The 17,363-nt window shown below is 45.2% G+C and overlaps 1 protein-coding gene across 1 annotated transcript in view; it reads right to left on the bottom strand.

The window, feature by feature from the left end:
- Positions 1–17,363, bottom strand: part of LOC137355739 (sodium channel protein 1 brain-like) — a 234,690-nt gene that overhangs the window by 153,775 nt on the left and 63,552 nt on the right. Inside the window, exon 12 of the mRNA XM_068021614.1 lies at positions 13,482–13,667. Coding sequence (XP_067877715.1) covers positions 13,482–13,667 — 186 coding nt within the window. The remainder of the gene's footprint in view (positions 1–13,481; positions 13,668–17,363) is intronic.

Genomic DNA, 17,363 nt, shown 5'->3' with positions numbered 1-17,363 from the left:
TGAGCTGGGGAAATGGTGGTCTTGTGCAGCAAACTAGCATCATATTAGCTGCCAGGAAACAGGGTATAAACCTGCATGCTATACTGACAGTGAGCACACACTAATTGAAAATTAATGGAATGGAACTTCTTCTGTTCATGAAGGATGTTGCCTCATTGGAAATGTCCTGATGGCTACATGGTGGAGTCAATCACAGCTTGAAATTGTGGGAGGCCTGCTATGACAGTAAAGTCATCAGCTTTTTCCTGCTGGCTTCTATAGGAAATGTTACAAATTAATTGTTCTTGTCAAAGAGGACCTGCCTGATGCATGCGTGGAGTACATATTGACCCTTGTGACTGATGTCACCTGCTGCACTCTGGAAAGAGCCCGGGGGTGGCATCCTTCCATCTATGAAAGATGATGGACACACAACAAACAAATCATTTAAGTGGGGTGTCCTCTCTTGGCGCACCTTTGCTGATGACTGTGAAGGCCGATCCTTGAGAGGCAGGTTCTACCACAAGTGCTGCACATGAAGCTGTGAGTTGTTTTTGATGTTGACGTCTGTTGCCAAGCTGCTGTACTAACTGGTCATCGTGGTAGTGCATACCATTCCACAGGATGTTTTGCCATTTCCCTCTTTTGCCAATTATTGACTCCCAAGTGCAATATTGGACATTTAGGGCCTTCATGTCCTGCTTGCAAGCTTCCTTGAAGCAGAGCTTTGGGTGCCACACTGGTCACCTGGCCCCAGCTACCTCACCATACAGAAGGCCCTTGGGTATGCGTCATCTTCCATCCTGTGGACATGTCCTATCCACTGTGGCTGCCTCTGTTTAATTTAATGCCAACATACTTGGGAGTTCTGACTTTGTGAAGACTGCCACATTTGTGGTTTTGGCCTGCCTGGATATACACATAATGCGCCACAGACAGCGAAGATGGAAATTATTGAGCTTCTTTTCCTGGTAGCTGTAATTCACCCATGTTTCACAGTCATACAGCAAGGTGCTGAGAACACAGGCCTAATAAACTATCAGCTTGGTCCTGAGAGTCAGCTTAGTGTTATCCCATGTGTCATAGAGAGATACAGCACTGAAACAGGCCCTTCGGCTCACTGAGACAGCGCCGACCTTCAACCACCCATTTATACTAATCCTACATTAATCCCATTTTCCCTCCCACATCCCTACCTTCCCTCAATTCTCCTACCACCCACCCACACTAGGGACAATTTTTTTTTAACAATGGCCAATTTACCTATCAACCTGCAAGACTCTGGCATGTGGGAGGAAACCGGAGCACCCGGAGGAAACCCACGCGGTCACAGGGAGAACTTGCAAACTCCACACAGGCAGTACCCAGAACCGAACCCGGGTCACTGGAGCTGTGAGGCTGCGGTGCTAGAAACTGTGCCGTCCTGTGTGTTTCGCAAGTCGACCAAAGATGGTAGCTGCTTTCCCTATATGTGCATCGAGCTCTGCATCAAGGGACAGATTGTCATCACTGACCCAAGGTAGCAAAATTTGCTAACCGCTTCCAGTGGGGTGTTATTTAGTGTGATCAGGGGTGGAGATGCAACACCTTGTCCCATGACCGTGGTTTTCTTGATGTTTATAGTCCTGGAGAACAAGTTGCAGGCACGGGAGAGACAGTCCATGAGTCTTTGTAGCTGAGTTTCCTTGTAAGCGACTAGCGCAGCATCATCAGCATAGAGCAGTTCTCTGATCAGGACGTTTTTGTCTTCGCTTTCAGCCTTGATAGATTGTAGAGCTTGCCATCTGACCTAGTGTGCAAGTAGAATCCTTCCAAATCTGCAGAGAAGGCGAAGGTCAGGGGAATGGCGAAGAAGATGTCAAACAGAGTGGGGGCTAGGACACAATTCTGTCTCACTCCATTCTTCACTCCAAAACTGTCAGACGTGGAGCCATCAAACTGTACAGTGCAGTGCATGTTGTCATGGAAGGAGCGAATGAGACTGAGGAGCTTCGGTGGACAATTTTTCCCAAAATCTTGGGAAAGTCCTGCTCTTCTGACGGTGTTGAATGCCTTAGTGAGATCTACAAAAGTAAGGTAAAGGGGTATACTCTGTTCCCCTACACTTCTGTTGTAGCTGGCGTATGGAGAAGACCATATCCACAGTAGATCTGCCAGCCCGGAAACTGCACTGCGCTTCTGGGTATGCTCAGTCTGCAAGTAAATGGAGTCTTTTAAGTATGACCCTAGCAAAAGCCTTCCCAGTGACACTAAGGAGCACGATGCCCCTGTAGTCGTTGCAGTCTCCTCTGTCACCTTTGTTTTTGTATAGTGTGCTGATCAATGATAATTAACGAAAGTGGGCAAGATCAACGATAACGGACAGCACTTTCTTGAGCTTTGTGCCCTGGATGAACTCTGCATAACCAACACCTTCTTCCAGGGCAGACATCACCACAAGGTATCAAGGCGTCACCCAAGGTCTGGTCATTGGCACAAACTATACCTAGTCATCACGAGGAGGCGTAATCTGTCCAGTGTTCTTCACACCCGCACCTACTAAAGCACAGACTGTGACACTGACCACTCGTTTATCAACAGCAGAGTGATGGTGCACCCCCAAAAGTTCCGCAGCTCCAAACATGGCGGCCTGCCATGCATCAATATCCTTCACATAAGCAATGATGCCAAATACCAGCACTTCACACTGTCACTAGAACCCTTGCGATCCACCAAAGCCTTAGTAGGAAGCTGATGCCGGTATTGATGAATCTTGGATGTCACTAAGCTCAATCATCTATGAAGCAGCAGAAGCATCATTTAGTAAAGGTGGAACCCGTAACAAGGGCTGGTTTGAGACCTACTCAGCTGAGATGATATCTGTCATTGATGCAAAAAACAAAGCCTACATGATGCACAACATACACCCAACAGCTAAGACACTGCACGAACTGAAAGTAGCCACGACAGTCGTGCAAATGAAAGAGCCCAAGGTGAAAAAATTAAAGGCCATAATTACTTTCATTGACACAGGCAATACACAATCAGCAGCAAGAGTGGTTGCAGGTCTTGATGCAAGAGGCTGCACAGATCTGTGGCAGCTATTCTGGAGAAGTGCAGCCCCGTCAGAAAATTGGAGGTATCTGACTCTGGACCTATAGATCCAGTCAGCAGCTTGCTGCTGCATCTGCTCCTTTTGCTCTTCTTTCTCCAACCAGAGTAGAGAGAGCAGGATGAATCCCATTTTCTGCAATGCGCAGTCCTTCTCTGGGCTTCTCACAGAATTTACAGCACTGATACAGGCCATTTGGTCCAACAACTCTGTGCTGGTGTTTATGCTCCATATGAGCACCTACTTCCACCTTACTTCAATCCAACCCTATCAACATAAACTTTTATTCCTTTCTGTGGAAGCAAGTTCTAAATTCTAACCACTCTCTGTATAAAGACTTTTCTCTTGAGTTCTTTATTCGAGTGATTATCTTATTTTTATGGCCCCTAGTTTTGGACTCCTTGACAAGTTGAAGTGTTTTCTCAAAATCTACCCTACCGAATCCTTTAATCATTTTAAAGCTCTCTCTTAGGTTACCCCTCAGCCTTCTCTTTTTTTTTAGAAAAAAGCTCCCCAGCCTATTCAGTCTTTCTGGTTTATAACCATTTAGTTCTGATATCATCCTTGTAATTCTTTTTTGCCATTACTGCTCTGTTCCTGCTGGGCAAAATGGTTTGATTCTTTTCTTCTTCCGACCTAATTTCATAAATTGTTTGAAATTTATGGCCAAATACTTCAGAATTTGTTAGCCAAAGCACACAGAAGTGAAAATAAAAGGTATTTCAGAAATTATCATAGAGTCATACAGTCAGAGAGTCATTTACAGCATAGAAGGAGGCCATTCAGTCCATCAAGTCCATGCCAGCTCTCCATGGAACTATGCAGTCAGTCCCACTTCACGGCTCGATTCCTGTAGTCCGACAAGTCTATTTCTCTCAGGTGGCCATCCAACTTCCTCTTGAAGTCATTGATCGTCTCTGCCTCTACCAACCTTGTGGGCAGTGAGTTCCAGGTCATTACCACCTGCTGCGTAAAAAAAGTGCTTCCTCATATTCCTCCTGCATCTTTTGCCCAAAACTTTCAATCTGTATCCCCTAGTCCTTGTACTATTTGTTAATGGGAACAGTTTTTCCTTGTCTATCTAATCTAAGTCTATCATAATCTTGTACACTTCTATTAAATCTCCCCTCAATCTCCCTTGTTCTAAGGAGAACGAACACAGCGTTTCCAACCTAATCCTCTGTCATGAAGACCCCCATCTGCCAAGAATGAGGCATTCTAATTTTGTCACATGAACTGTTTTAAACTGTTTCTGAAGTGAAGAAATGACTTGATTTACAAGAGATCACTGGACACTTGGCTGGAGGACGTTTGCATACTAAAAGACAGTGCTTGGAGAGACAAAGAATTGCACACTGATTCAATTAACAGAGATTGGGCTGGGTAATGGCGATCCACATCTTGTCGGGGTGGGAGACAGCACTACACCCCCCCACTCAGAGCTTTGGAATCCACAAACGCAGGAGTGGTTAAGCCAGCTGGTCACATGATTAACCGGCTGGTCCAGGCTTTTTGAACTAGACACAGGACAGTTTTAAGTCAGACTGCAGAGATTGTAATTGAACCTGGAACAAGACAGCCTCTCTCCTGGCTGGCTCTCTCTTGCTTTCTCACAAGCCTCCGGACCCACTGAAGACACGTGAACTTCTAGAGAGAAAAGACTCCTACAATCGAAACAAGTTGAAGCAAGCACTGGGCCCCAACGAACAGCAAGACTTACTGCCAATCAAAGACTCCACATTGAACTTAAAGGACCGTAAATTATTACCAGATATTGCCTCAAACGTTTCCCCTTTATTCCTTCTACTTTTTCTGTCTCTATCTGCATGTGTGTTTATCGCGTATGCACGCTAATGTGGTCGTGTCGCATACTCGTAGTCGTTAACTGAATTAGAGTTTAAGATTAATAAACCTTTCGTTTAAATCTAAGAAAGCCTGTCTGATTTCTTTACCTTACAATTGGAAAGCAGTGAACAAGGATTCACTGAGGGGGAGCTAAAAACACAGTGACAATTAAACCAGGCAAAGGCTGAGAGGGAACCCCCTAGACCCCTATCTCACCTGGTCGTAACATCCTCCATCCCTGGAACCATTCTGGTAAATCTCCTCTGTACCGTCTCAAGGACGCTTCCTGACATGCGGTGACCAGAACTGGATGCAATACTCCAGTTGGGGCCGAACCAGAGCTTTTTAAAGGTTTAGCATAAGTTTCCTGCTTTTATACTCAATGCCTCTATTTATAAAGTCCAAGATCCCATATGCTTTACTAACCACTCGCTCAATATGTCCTGCCACTTTCAAAGATCTATACGCATGCAGCCCCAGGTCCCTCTGTGTCCTTTAGGGAAGGAAATCTGCTGTCTTTACCTGGTCTGGCCTACATGTGACTCCAGACCCACAGCAATATGGTTGACTCTTAAATGCCCTCTGAAATGGCCCAGCAAGCCACTCAGTTGTATCAAACCGCTACAAAGTCAATAAGGAATGAACCAAATGGACTACCCAGCATCGACCTAGGCACCGGAAATGACAAAAGCAAATCCAGCCCTGTCGACCCTGCAAAGTCCTCCTTAATAACATCTGGGGGTTTGTGCCAAAGTTGGAGAGCTGTCCCACAGACTAGTCAAGCAACTGCCTGACATAGTCATACTCACCGAATCATACCTTACAGACAATGCCCCAGACACTGCCATCGCCATCCCCGGGTATGTCCTGTCCCACCGGCAGGACAGACCCAGTAGAGGTGGTGGCACAGTGGTATACATTCGGGAAGGAGTTGCGCTGGGAGTCCTCAACATCGATTCCGGACCCCATGAAGTCTCATGGCATCAGGCCAAACATGTGCAAGGAAACCTCCTGCTGATTACCACCTATTGCCCCCCAGCTGAGGAATCAGCACTCCTCCATGTTGAACAGCACTTGGAGGAAGCACTGAGGGTGGCAAGGGTGCAAAATGTACTCTGGGTGGGGGACTTCAGTGTCCATCACCAAAAATGGCTTGGTAGCACCACTACTGACCGAGCTGGCCAAGTCCTAAAGGACATAGCTGCCAGACTGGGTCGGCAGCAGGTTGTAAGGGAACCAAGAGGGAAAAATGCCGCAGATGCATCTGTCCATGACAGTATTGGTAGGAGTGTCCACTGCACAGTCCTTGTGGAGGCAAAGTCCCATCTTCACATTGAGGATACCGTCCATCGTGTTGTATGGCACTAGCACTGTGCTAAATGGGATAGATTTTGAACACATCTAGCAATGCAAAAGTGGGCAACCATGAGGCACTGTGGGCCATCAAAAGCAGCAGAATTGTACTCAACCACAATCTGTAAACTCATGGCTCGGCATATCCCCCACTCTACCATTACCACCAAGCTGGGGAACAAACCCTGGTTACATGAAGAGTGCAGGAGGGCATGCCAGCAGCAGCACCAGGCATACCTCAAAATGAGGTGTCAACCTGGTGAAGCTGCAACCCAGGTCTACTTGCATGCCAAACTGCGTAAGCAGCATGCAAAAGGCTGAGCTATGCGATCTCATAGCCAACGGATCAGATCTAAGCTCTGCAGTTCTGCCACATCCAGTCATGAATGGTGGTGGACAATTAAACAACTAACTGGAGGAGGCTACACAATATCCCCATCCTCAACAATGGGGGAGCCCAGCACATCAGTGCAAAAGATAAGGCTGAAGCATTTTCAACAAGCTTCAGCCAGAAGTGCCGAGTTGATGATCCATCTTGGCCTCCTCCTGAAGTTCCCAGCATCACAGATGCCAGACTTCAGCTAATTCGATTCACTCCATGTGATATCAAAAAACGAATGAAGCCACTGGATACTGCAAAGGCCATGAGCCCTGACAACATTCCGGCAATAGTACTGAAGACCTGTGCTCCAGAACTTGCCGTGCCCCTAGCTGAGCTGCAGCTACAACACTGGCATCTACCCGGCATTGTGGAAAATTGCCCAGATATGTCATGTACACAAAAAGTAGGACAAGTCCAACCCGGCCAATTACCACCCCATCAATCAACTGTCGATCATCAGAAAAGTGATGGGAGGTGTCGTCGACAGTGCCATCAAGCGGCACTTGCTGAGGAATAACCTGCTCAGTGACACTCAGTTTGGGTTCCGTCAGGGCCACTCAGCTCCTAACCTCATTACAGCCTTGTTCAAACATGAACGAAAGTGCTGAACTCAACAGCTGAGGTGAGAATGACTGCCCTTGACATCAAGGCAGCATTTGACTGAGTATGGCATCAACGAGTCTTAGCAAAACTCGAGTCAATGGGAATCAGGGGGAAAACTCTCCGCTGGTTGGAGTTGTACCTAGCACAAAGGAAGATGGTGGTGGTTGCTGGAGGTCAATCATCTCAGCTCCAGGACATCACTGCAGGAGTTCCTCAGGGTAGTGTCCTCGGCCCAACCATCTTCAGCTGCTTCATCAATGGCCTTCTATCCATCATAAGGTCAGAAATGGGGATGTTCACTGATGATTGCACAATGTTCAGCACCATTCGCGACTCCTCAGATACTGAAGCAGTCCTTGTAGAAATGCAGCAAGACCTGGACAATATCCATGCTTGGGCTGATAAGTGGCAAGTAACATTTGTGCCACACAGGTGCCAGGTAATGACTATCTCAAACAAGAGAAAATGTAACCATCTCCCCTCGACATTACAATCGCTGAATCCCCCACTATCAACATCCTGGGGATTACCATTGACCCGAAATTGAACTGGAGTAGCCATATAAACATTGTGGCTACAAGAGCAGGTCAGAGACTAGAATCCTGTGGCGAGTAACTCACCTCTTGACTCCCCAAAGCGTGGCCACCATCTATAAGGCACAAGTCAGGAGTGTGATGGAATACTCTCCACTTGCCTGGATGGGTGCAGCACCAACAACACACAAGAAGCTTGACACCATCTAGGACAAAGCAGATTGCTTGATTGGCACCCCATCCACGAGCATTCATCCACTACTGATGCACAGTGGCGGCAGTGTGTACCATCTACAAGATGCACTGCAGCAACGCACCAAAGCTCCTTAGACAGCACCTTCCAAACCTGCGACCTCTACCACATAGAAGGACAAAGGCAGCAAATGCATGGGAACATCACCATCTGCAAGTTCCCCTCCAAGCCACTCACCATCCTGACTTGGAACTATTTTGCCATTCCTTCACTGTCGCTGAGTCAAAATCCTGGAACCCCTTTCTCACAGCACTGCTGGTGTACCTACCCCACATGGACTGCAGCAGTTCAAGAAGGCAACTCACCAACACCTTCTCAAGGGCAATTATGGATAAGCAATAAATGCTGGCCTAGCCAGCGACGCCCACATCCCATGAACCAATAAAAAAACACTCTTTAGAATTGTGCCATTAAGTACATATTGCCTCTTCCTATTCCTTCTGCCAAAATGCACCTCACACTTAGAAACATAGAAACATAGAAAGTTGAAGGCACAGAAAGAGGCCACTTGGCCCATTGTGTCAATGCCGGCCAAAAAACGATCCATCCATTCTTATCCCACCTTTCAGCATTTGGTCCGTAGCTGTGCGGATTACGGCACTTGAGGTGCACATTCAGACTCCTTTTGAATGAGTTGAGGGTTTCTGCCTCAACTACCTTATCAGGCAGTGAGTTCCAGACCCCCAACACCCTCTGGGTGAAAAAGTTTTTCCTCACCTCCCCTCTAATTTTTCTACCAATCACTTTAAATATATGTCCCCTCGTCACTGACCTCTCTGCTAAGCTGAATAGGCCCTTCACCTCCACTCTATCCAGGCCCCTCAAAATTTTGAACATTTCAATCAGATTTCCCCTCAGTCTTCTCTGTTGCACGGAGAACAACCGCAGCCTATCCAATCTTTCCTCATAGCTGCATTTTTCCTGTCCCGGCAACATCCACATAAATCTCCTCTGTACCCTGTCTCATGCAATTACATCCTTTGTCAGTATTAAATCCATCTGCCACCTGGCTGACCATTCTGCTAGCCGATGTCCTGTTGCAGGCAGTTCATATCATTCTCACTGTTTGCTGCACCTCCAGGTTTGGTGTTGTCAGCAAATTTTCAAATTCTACTCTGTATTCCAAAATCCAAGTCATTTATTATATATAGTAAAAAAAGCAGGGGCCCCAGCATTGACCTTTAGGGAATACCACTGTCTACCATGCTCCAGTCTGAAAAGCAACCATTTACCACGACTCCCTGTTTTCTGTCCTTAAGCCATTATCATAATTTTATCGTCAAGAATTCAAGAATTCCATCAAGAATGATCATGTTTGTTATATTCAGATGCTATTAATATCAAGGTTGTAACTCTACTGACGTGGGATTTGTGCATTATGAATTAAGTTTTGCTTGGACTGTTTCAAATTGTCAGTTTAAGGGGCACGTCTGGTGGTGGGATGAGTTGGTGGACAGAGCGTGGCATGCATGGAGGACTGGAGTACATGGTGCATGTGTGGCTGCCAAAGGTTGGTGGTGACGGCAGCGGGGCTGGTGGAGAACAAAAACAGCAGAAAATAAGGGGGGGGGGGGGGCAACAACAAAGCTATCCTGACTGGAGAGATTGTTTCCATGAGGGATGGGATGGGATGGATGGCAATGGCATGGGAGGGATGGAAGGAATGGGATGAGGATGGCATGGGAAGATGGAATGGCATGAGAGATAGCATGGGAAGGATAGCTTGTGATGGGGATGGAATTGGAGGGAGGGAATGGCATGGGAGGAGTGGGATAGAGGATGACATCGGAGGAGTGGCATGGGAAGAATAGAATTTCATGAAATGGGGATGGCATGAGAGGGATGGCATGGAGATGATGGAATGGCATGGGAAGGAGAGGATGGCATGAGAAGCATGGAATGGCATGGGAAAGCGATGGCATGAGGGTGGATTAGATGACGGAATTGGTTAAGTGTGGCAAAATGGCAGGGACAATTATTTGGTACAACCTATTATTCAAATGCTATTCTTTGTGCTAAAAATGAAGATTCACTAGATTTGAATGAAAAAGTTTCAGAAAGCTCTCAAGTGAATTAAAATAATACATCAGCTTTGGATGAAGAACATGATAATGGTCCATACCCTCTAGGTTTTCTACACAGTCTAACTCCAATGGGCATGCCACCACACAAACTTAGACTCAAGGAAGGAGCAGTTATAATGTTGCTACAAAACTTGAATCCTAAAAATGGACTTTATCATGGACCAAGACTGGTAATTAGGAAGCTGTTTTCTTTGATGATAGGCAGATTTCAAGGAAACAGAGTGATTATTCTTCAAATAATATTCAGCCCATCAAATATAAACCTGCCTTTTCAACTCAGGAGAAAATAGTTCCCAATTAAACTTTCATATTCTATGACTATGAACAAGTCACAAGGCCACACTCTTGACAAAATTTGTATTTATATTCCTACAGCTGTTTTTACACATGGACAGCTTTATGTCACTTTTTCGAGAGTGAGAAGTTTTGATTCTGTTAAAGTCTTTGGTGAAAAAATAACTCGAAATCCTGTACTTAAAGGATAACTGTTGCAATAAAGATAATAATTTGACCGCAAATGTTTTGTGGGTCTCAGCTAGTAGAATTTAAATTATGCATGGTTTTCTCTTCTGCCAAGCACTTAACTTTAGATGCCTCTACCAGGTCATGTTGTCTGATTATTTATTATTATTACAGTACAGTTAACCTTTGTTCTTCTAATTTTGAGTTTATTTCCCTCACAGTCATTCACTGAAATGACAGAGATAAAAAGAAGAAAATGCACTAATTATAGGAAGCTGAAGTTAAAAGCAGAAAATATTTGGGTACACAGCAGGTCCAAAAGCAAATGAAAGGGAAGGCAGGTGAACATTTTAGTGGTGATTTTCCAAATGATGCCAGAACTCTAGGGGTATTGGGAAATTGTGAGTATGCTTCCAATTCAAAATTTGCTCTTTCAATTCATGCTAAATCACCATCTTGTACGTCCTGTTCTAAATTGGTGAAATGCTGTTTGTGTGTGTAACTCCTGTGCCATGTTCTGCCCTCTCGCCATAGTCCCAAAGGACCATAGGCATCTCTCCCCATGACAGAGAGACAGTTGGTGATGTATAGCTTGAGGGTCACCACTCCTCAAGCATGGGGCATGGCAAAGAGGCAGGCCTCCACGAACTACCATAGCCGGTACAGGCTGTTGACGTCTTTCTGCATCACACTCAAGCCGTCTAGCCAACTGAGCTAACCAAACCCTGTGACATGTATACTATAGGAATAGGGTTAACATCTTACATCTGAATAAAATACTCCAGCTTCTCCTGGCCCCACAAAAATAATTTAAAACTTACCCTTTTGATCTTCTACTGCCAGTCAAACTGGTCAGATCATAAACAGCACTCATTCCACCTAGTTGTCTCCAATGACTTGCATATTAAAAGTGCCAGCTACCTGAAACTTGTGGGCATTTGGCTGCCAAGCAGTAGTCCTCTTTAAAAATGGTGGTGGCTGGAGTGTTGGCGTTAACAAGGCAGTAAAATCTACCAACTCCCATTTTGAGGCCGTTAGCGCCTTGTTATGTTAATTTGGCCAAATTGAAGTTGTCTCCATTGAACTAAAAATGATCTAATTACTGAAAAATAACTCTCACACAACTTAAGGCGAGTTGTGTTGCTCAGTGTGCTGCTTAGCAGGAGCTCCATGGACCCACTGCCCTTTCAGAGAGGTGTCAAACCTAATCTGATGCAAGGTCATCGACCTGAAACATTAATTCTGTTTCTCCCTCAAAAGATGCTGCCAGACCTGCTGAGTATTTCCATCATTTTCTGTTTTTATATCAAACCTATGTTTGTCAACTGTAAAAGGACCAACTAAAATGAACAGTAGAGGTACGTGGGTCTTCTTGGAGTTATGTTGGCTGCAAGATAATACATTTGATTATGAGAGAAACCGATACTGAGTCGTTCCTCTGTAGCAAACCTGAACCAGGGATATCCGCAGTACTCCAGGACACTGTTAATGATTGACCTAGAGGGATAGACTTTCACTAGGGACAGCGATACCTCTCATTTAGCTTCAGATAGATCTGCAAGCCAGTGCCCTAATGGCAAGATCAACAGCAGGAAGCTACTAGTGGTCTGTACTACAGGCTACACAACTTTAGCCAGTGAAACTCCTGTAGTATCCCTATAAACAATTGGAAATCCCGAAACTTTCACTCTTGCCAATCTGCACTTAGGTTCCCTGGGCTTAGGTGAGTTGGGTATTTCACTATGGGTGAGAGCGGACCTTTAAGGACATTGATTGGGTTTCCATGTATGTCAGACCTGGCTGATTAAGAAAAATTACACCATTGAAGAATCAGTTAGTCAGTGCACTCTCAAGCATGGAACAGAATCATAAAGACCAGTAATAACACAGGTTTGAACCCCATTTTGCTGGTTTAGTTGATCTCAGCAACTGTGCAGTTAGTTGTGTTACAACTGGCTTTAAGAGCCCATGGTGACAAAGGAAAATCAGTTAGCGTTCCTGCTTCTATTCACATCTAATGACATTTGATGAAATCTGAACATGTGGACACTAGATAAGGATGCAACTGTGTTCAGCTAGGATGTCCACAATGGTGTTGACACCAGGGCCCAATAATCCATTGTCGCTACAGCAGAATTCTGCCATTATTTCAGAGCAGTCCACCAGAACAGCCACAAACGAGGACAGGATCCAGATATTCTGTGTTTCATCCCCAATTCGGTGATTCCTCTGTGGTCTTGTGAGGCAGAGTGTCTACTTGCACCTGTAATGCCATCAACACTGGGATCAAGGGTGGAGACTCTGTAAAATGGGAGTTCCTGCTTCCTCGTCTTCAATTGGGACCAAGCATAGCAATCGCGGAGTATGCATGAGCCTGCCAACCTACCAGCAAGCCTTATTCAGCATTTCTGGCTTCCTCAGTAACCCACCAAAGACCTCTCCCCATGCCCGCTGGACTTCATTGGGATGGTAATGAAGGTCACAGGCAAATGCTGGGATGAACCAGGCCCCGGATTTTAAGGTTTTGTTGTTTACCCTGAATAATGGGTTCTCTGGTGAGGTTTGACAGCCAATGTAACCAAAGTATAACTCAGCAGCTTCAGGAGGACAGAAGAGAAAATAGAAGTGGCAAAAATGTAATTACTGCTGTTTTGTATGTGAGGTTTATCAACAAGATCTAGTTTGCATGTAGCCCATTAATATAATAGCCATTGTGATGTATTATGAAACCAACAATAGTTGCTTAAGCAAACAGATACAGTAGTACTATTTTTAAAGTGTATTCAAAAATCAATGTTAAAGAAATGTCTTAAGCATTTTCAATACAGTAGCATATGGACTGCAATTGTAGCAGAATAAATTTTTGAACATTTAATGGAGACAAATAAGTACTTACCATTCTCAGTGATCTTATCATGGAAAGCTTAAGTGTTGGAATATTTATTGCGGAAAGCACCCATTCTAAGCAAGTCAGAAGAACAATAATAAAATCGAATGCATTCCATCCATTTCTCACATAGGGCATAGGATTTAGTGCAGTCACCTTCAAAATAGCTTCTATTATAAAAATAATTGACAGAACCTGTATTAAATGAGAAACAGTTATTGAGAATCAGTAACAAATTTTAAAATAATAGATGCAATTGAAGGTTGAGGGTTTAATCATACTTTAATGAACAGATACATGGAATAAATGCTGTGTGTGATGTATGGTCGTATCAAATTCCTCTCTGCTATTTTAGTAAAAGTTTAATAAGATAGGTATATTAATTGCAAATATTTTCAGAAATTCTTATGCTCTTTACTATATTTCTCAGTTGCAACACTATAACAGTGAAATAAATATTCTGAATTATTCAGTTGCAATATACAATATCCTGGTGTGTATATAAAAATGTGGGCTAGAAATTGGTCCATGCCATATTTTGGGAGTAGGGTTTGTGATTCACAACCACCTGCATCGATGCTGTGGAGGTAGGCAGAGGCAGATTTGATGCCACCTCCTCATTTACTCAATTGAGCACTGGTATGAACAGGGCACACGCTGTTGGCTGCCTGAGCGCCCAGCATGTGCTGACAGCACATGGTGCAGCCAGCCTGCTCTTCTTAAAGGCAATCCATCCCTCTCGAAGGGAAGCTGCACTGAATCACAAGAGACTGCTGCTGAATGTTATTGTTGCAATTCTGAAGAAGGAAAATGGAATACCAGGGCAGAGAGAGGGCTCTCAAGGTTACGAATAATGTGCTGGGGCCCTGAGTCATGGAGGCAAACACGAGGAGAGATGCCATGGTTCTGCGAGGGACAGGAGGCTCTCAAAGATCACCCTCAGAAGGGATTGGGAGCAGGTTGTCAGGGAGGTCAATTCCCAGAGGCTCGCCCCGAGGACTTGGCAGTAGTATTACAAGAAGGCTAATGACTCACGTGGGTGGTCAAGGTGAGTGAATGCATCTTCCCATGACATCTCCTACTCACCACTCCACCAACCTCTCATGCAGCTCAATGCACCCCATTACCCTCCCATTAGCAGTCCCTGGCACTTAGAACTCATGCCTAACATCCAGCTACTCCACCTCACCCTCACAGACATTCCAATGATGCCAGCCTCACACCTATCTTCCGATGCCTCCATATGCCTTCAACTATTCAGCTGTGGCAGGTGCATCAACCAAACATAGTGCAACACAATAACTGACATTTTTCGCTCTCCCTTTCAGGATAAGGTGACACACAATAGAAGGGAGTAGAGCAGAACAGTTGAGGGTCAAGGATGCCGGTATCTTCTGAGCCCTATGGATGAGATGGTTTTCCACATCTTGGCCGGCTGTCACAGAGCTGATGTCACAGAGAAGATTGAGGATGATGGAATGTTTCTGCCTTATGTCTCTTCTCAACTCCCAGTTCACCTTCATCCTACTATCTGTTATGATGTGCAAGCTGCAGACAGTATGACCATGGACCTCTTGCTTTCTACCCCATCCTCGTTCCCTCACCAAAATTGTCCCCTTTCTGATTTCCTGCTATCAGACGTCCAAGAACTGTCACCTGCCCAGCCACAGCAGCCTCAGGAGGAGGAGAGAAAGCAACAGGACAGCACTAATGAAGAGCCCCCATCACTTGATCCGACACTGACAGCCACCAGCTCAGAAAATGGCACTGCACATACCTTAGAGGAAAGTATAGAGTTGGCATGTGGTGAGTCACTGGTGGTAAGTGGGCTGCAGCCAAGCCAAGAAGAAAAGATAGTTTCTGTGCCAGCTCATCAGAGGGCGAGGTCGCAGACAAGTTCTGCTACAGGGGACTCAGCTGAGGACCTCGATGGGAAGCATACAGGAGAATGCTCATGAGGATGTACACTGAGTTGCTGGGTGCATTGGCTGGCCTGCCAGACAGCCCCAGTCACTGTCAAGGAGCGTGGAGGAATCTGACTCCAACTTGGCAGAGGGCATCACGCAGAGCTTGCCCTCTCCCCAGTCTTTGCTCCATCTCCCTGTTGTGCAGCTGACCCAGAGGCACTGAAGCTGCAGCCCCCATATTTGTTGCAGCATTTGTGTGGACAGGTCACCCACCTACTGTCTGCCCTCCCTGTGAGGATGCAGCCAAATCTAGAAACTCACCACAACAACTCCAAAAACATTCCACAGCATTTTCAGAGATGTTGCAACAGCCGAATTTGTTCAAAATTACCTTACCTGCAAGATGCATGCCTGGCCCTTTAAATAATGCTATTGCTGGGCCCCTCTTGCAGCTGAATGCATATTCAAGGATGACGGACAAATGACCACATTGAATGGACCTGTACGGTCCAAGTTCGTAAAAAGAGGGTCAAATCAGCCGGTAGGACTGAGTGATGTCATGATAGCACCACTTCAGAGGCTTCCTTCAAGGGCTGAGCACCCTTCCCAGTATGGGGTACAGCCGGAAGCGGCTAGAGGCACAGAGGCACAGCATGCCCCAAACAGAGGGACTCCGGCTTCTGTAGCACCATATCTAGTGGTGCTATGGATGCAAATTTTGAGCCCTGTGCATTAAAAAATTTGAGTAATTCCAGTATAAATTCTTACTGATGAAATATATTTACACGTTGGTACCTGGTTACGCAGCATTTTATGTGTAGTGACCCCTCCCCACCCATCCAAAATTAATTGGCTGCATTTTGCTGGACAGGTAACGCCGTGTTATAGATGCTGTCATTAATGTAGAAATCGGCCAGCAAATTTAGGGGATTAAGAAATATACTGTGATTGTGATTTTCCAAAACGTGCCGGTCAATTTACGCTGCTTCACACAAAACGGCATCTTGCCCTTAGCTTCCTTGTTATTTTTAAAAACTTGCTGGATTTGCACATTAATGGTCCATTAAACTCACCACAGAATGTTTACTCTGGTAATTAACAGTGCAAGTACCTTTTTAGATGGAGATACAGCACTGAAAACAGGCCCGCCGAGTCTGTGCCGACCATCAAACACCCCATTTATACTAATCCCATATTCCTACCACATCCCCACCTGTCCCTATATTTCCCTACCACCTACCTATACTAGGGGCAATTTATAATGGCCAATTTACCTACCAACCTGCAAGTCTTTTGGCTTGTGGGAGGAAACCGGAGCACCCGGAGGAAACCCACGCAGACACAGGGAGAACTTGCAAACTCCACACAGGCAGTACCCAGAATTGAACCCGGGTCGTTGGAGCTGTGAGGGTGCAGTGCTAACCACTGCGCCACTGTGCCACAGTGCCAATCAAGCTCTCTGGCTCAGAAGTTGAACAATTTAAACTGTGGAGACTCATTGCTTCAGGGGGTAAATTGTTCTTGGAGATTTTTATAATGTGAAATTTTTAATTTTTTTCCCCGACTTTTCCTTTCAGTCCCTGTTTTCTCTCTTTCTTAATCCACAATTTCTTTCCCTCTCTTTAGCTCTCTACTGTACCTGATCTGACCAATTCACCCTCCGTTCCTTTGTTTCTTTCTGAATCCTTAAATCTTATTTATTAAGGAGATACACTGTTGATTCCATCATTCACTAAGGTCCCAGATGCCCCATTACCCTTCCCACACCATTTACAGCTTACATTTTCAGCAAGTTAAGGCACAAAAGATTTTTGAGCTGAAGAATGCAGATTAAAGTCTAGTTAAGCATGAAGTGAGAAGGCCAGCTCCGCCAGATCCAGCCCATTAATGAGTTTATAATTTATATTTTCTCAGTCTATTAGCATAAATATAACCTCATGCCTGTTTTGAAGTTAAAAATTTCCCATATTCCACCATGGAATTT

The sequence above is a fragment of the Heterodontus francisci genome, chromosome 1 (genome assembly GCF_036365525.1).
Source record: "Heterodontus francisci isolate sHetFra1 chromosome 1, sHetFra1.hap1, whole genome shotgun sequence".
In the NCBI taxonomy this organism is placed as follows: Eukaryota; Metazoa; Chordata; class Chondrichthyes; order Heterodontiformes; family Heterodontidae; genus Heterodontus; species Heterodontus francisci.
The sequence above is the reverse complement of the archived record's forward strand: the minus strand, read 5'-3'. Positions and strand labels throughout refer to the sequence as shown.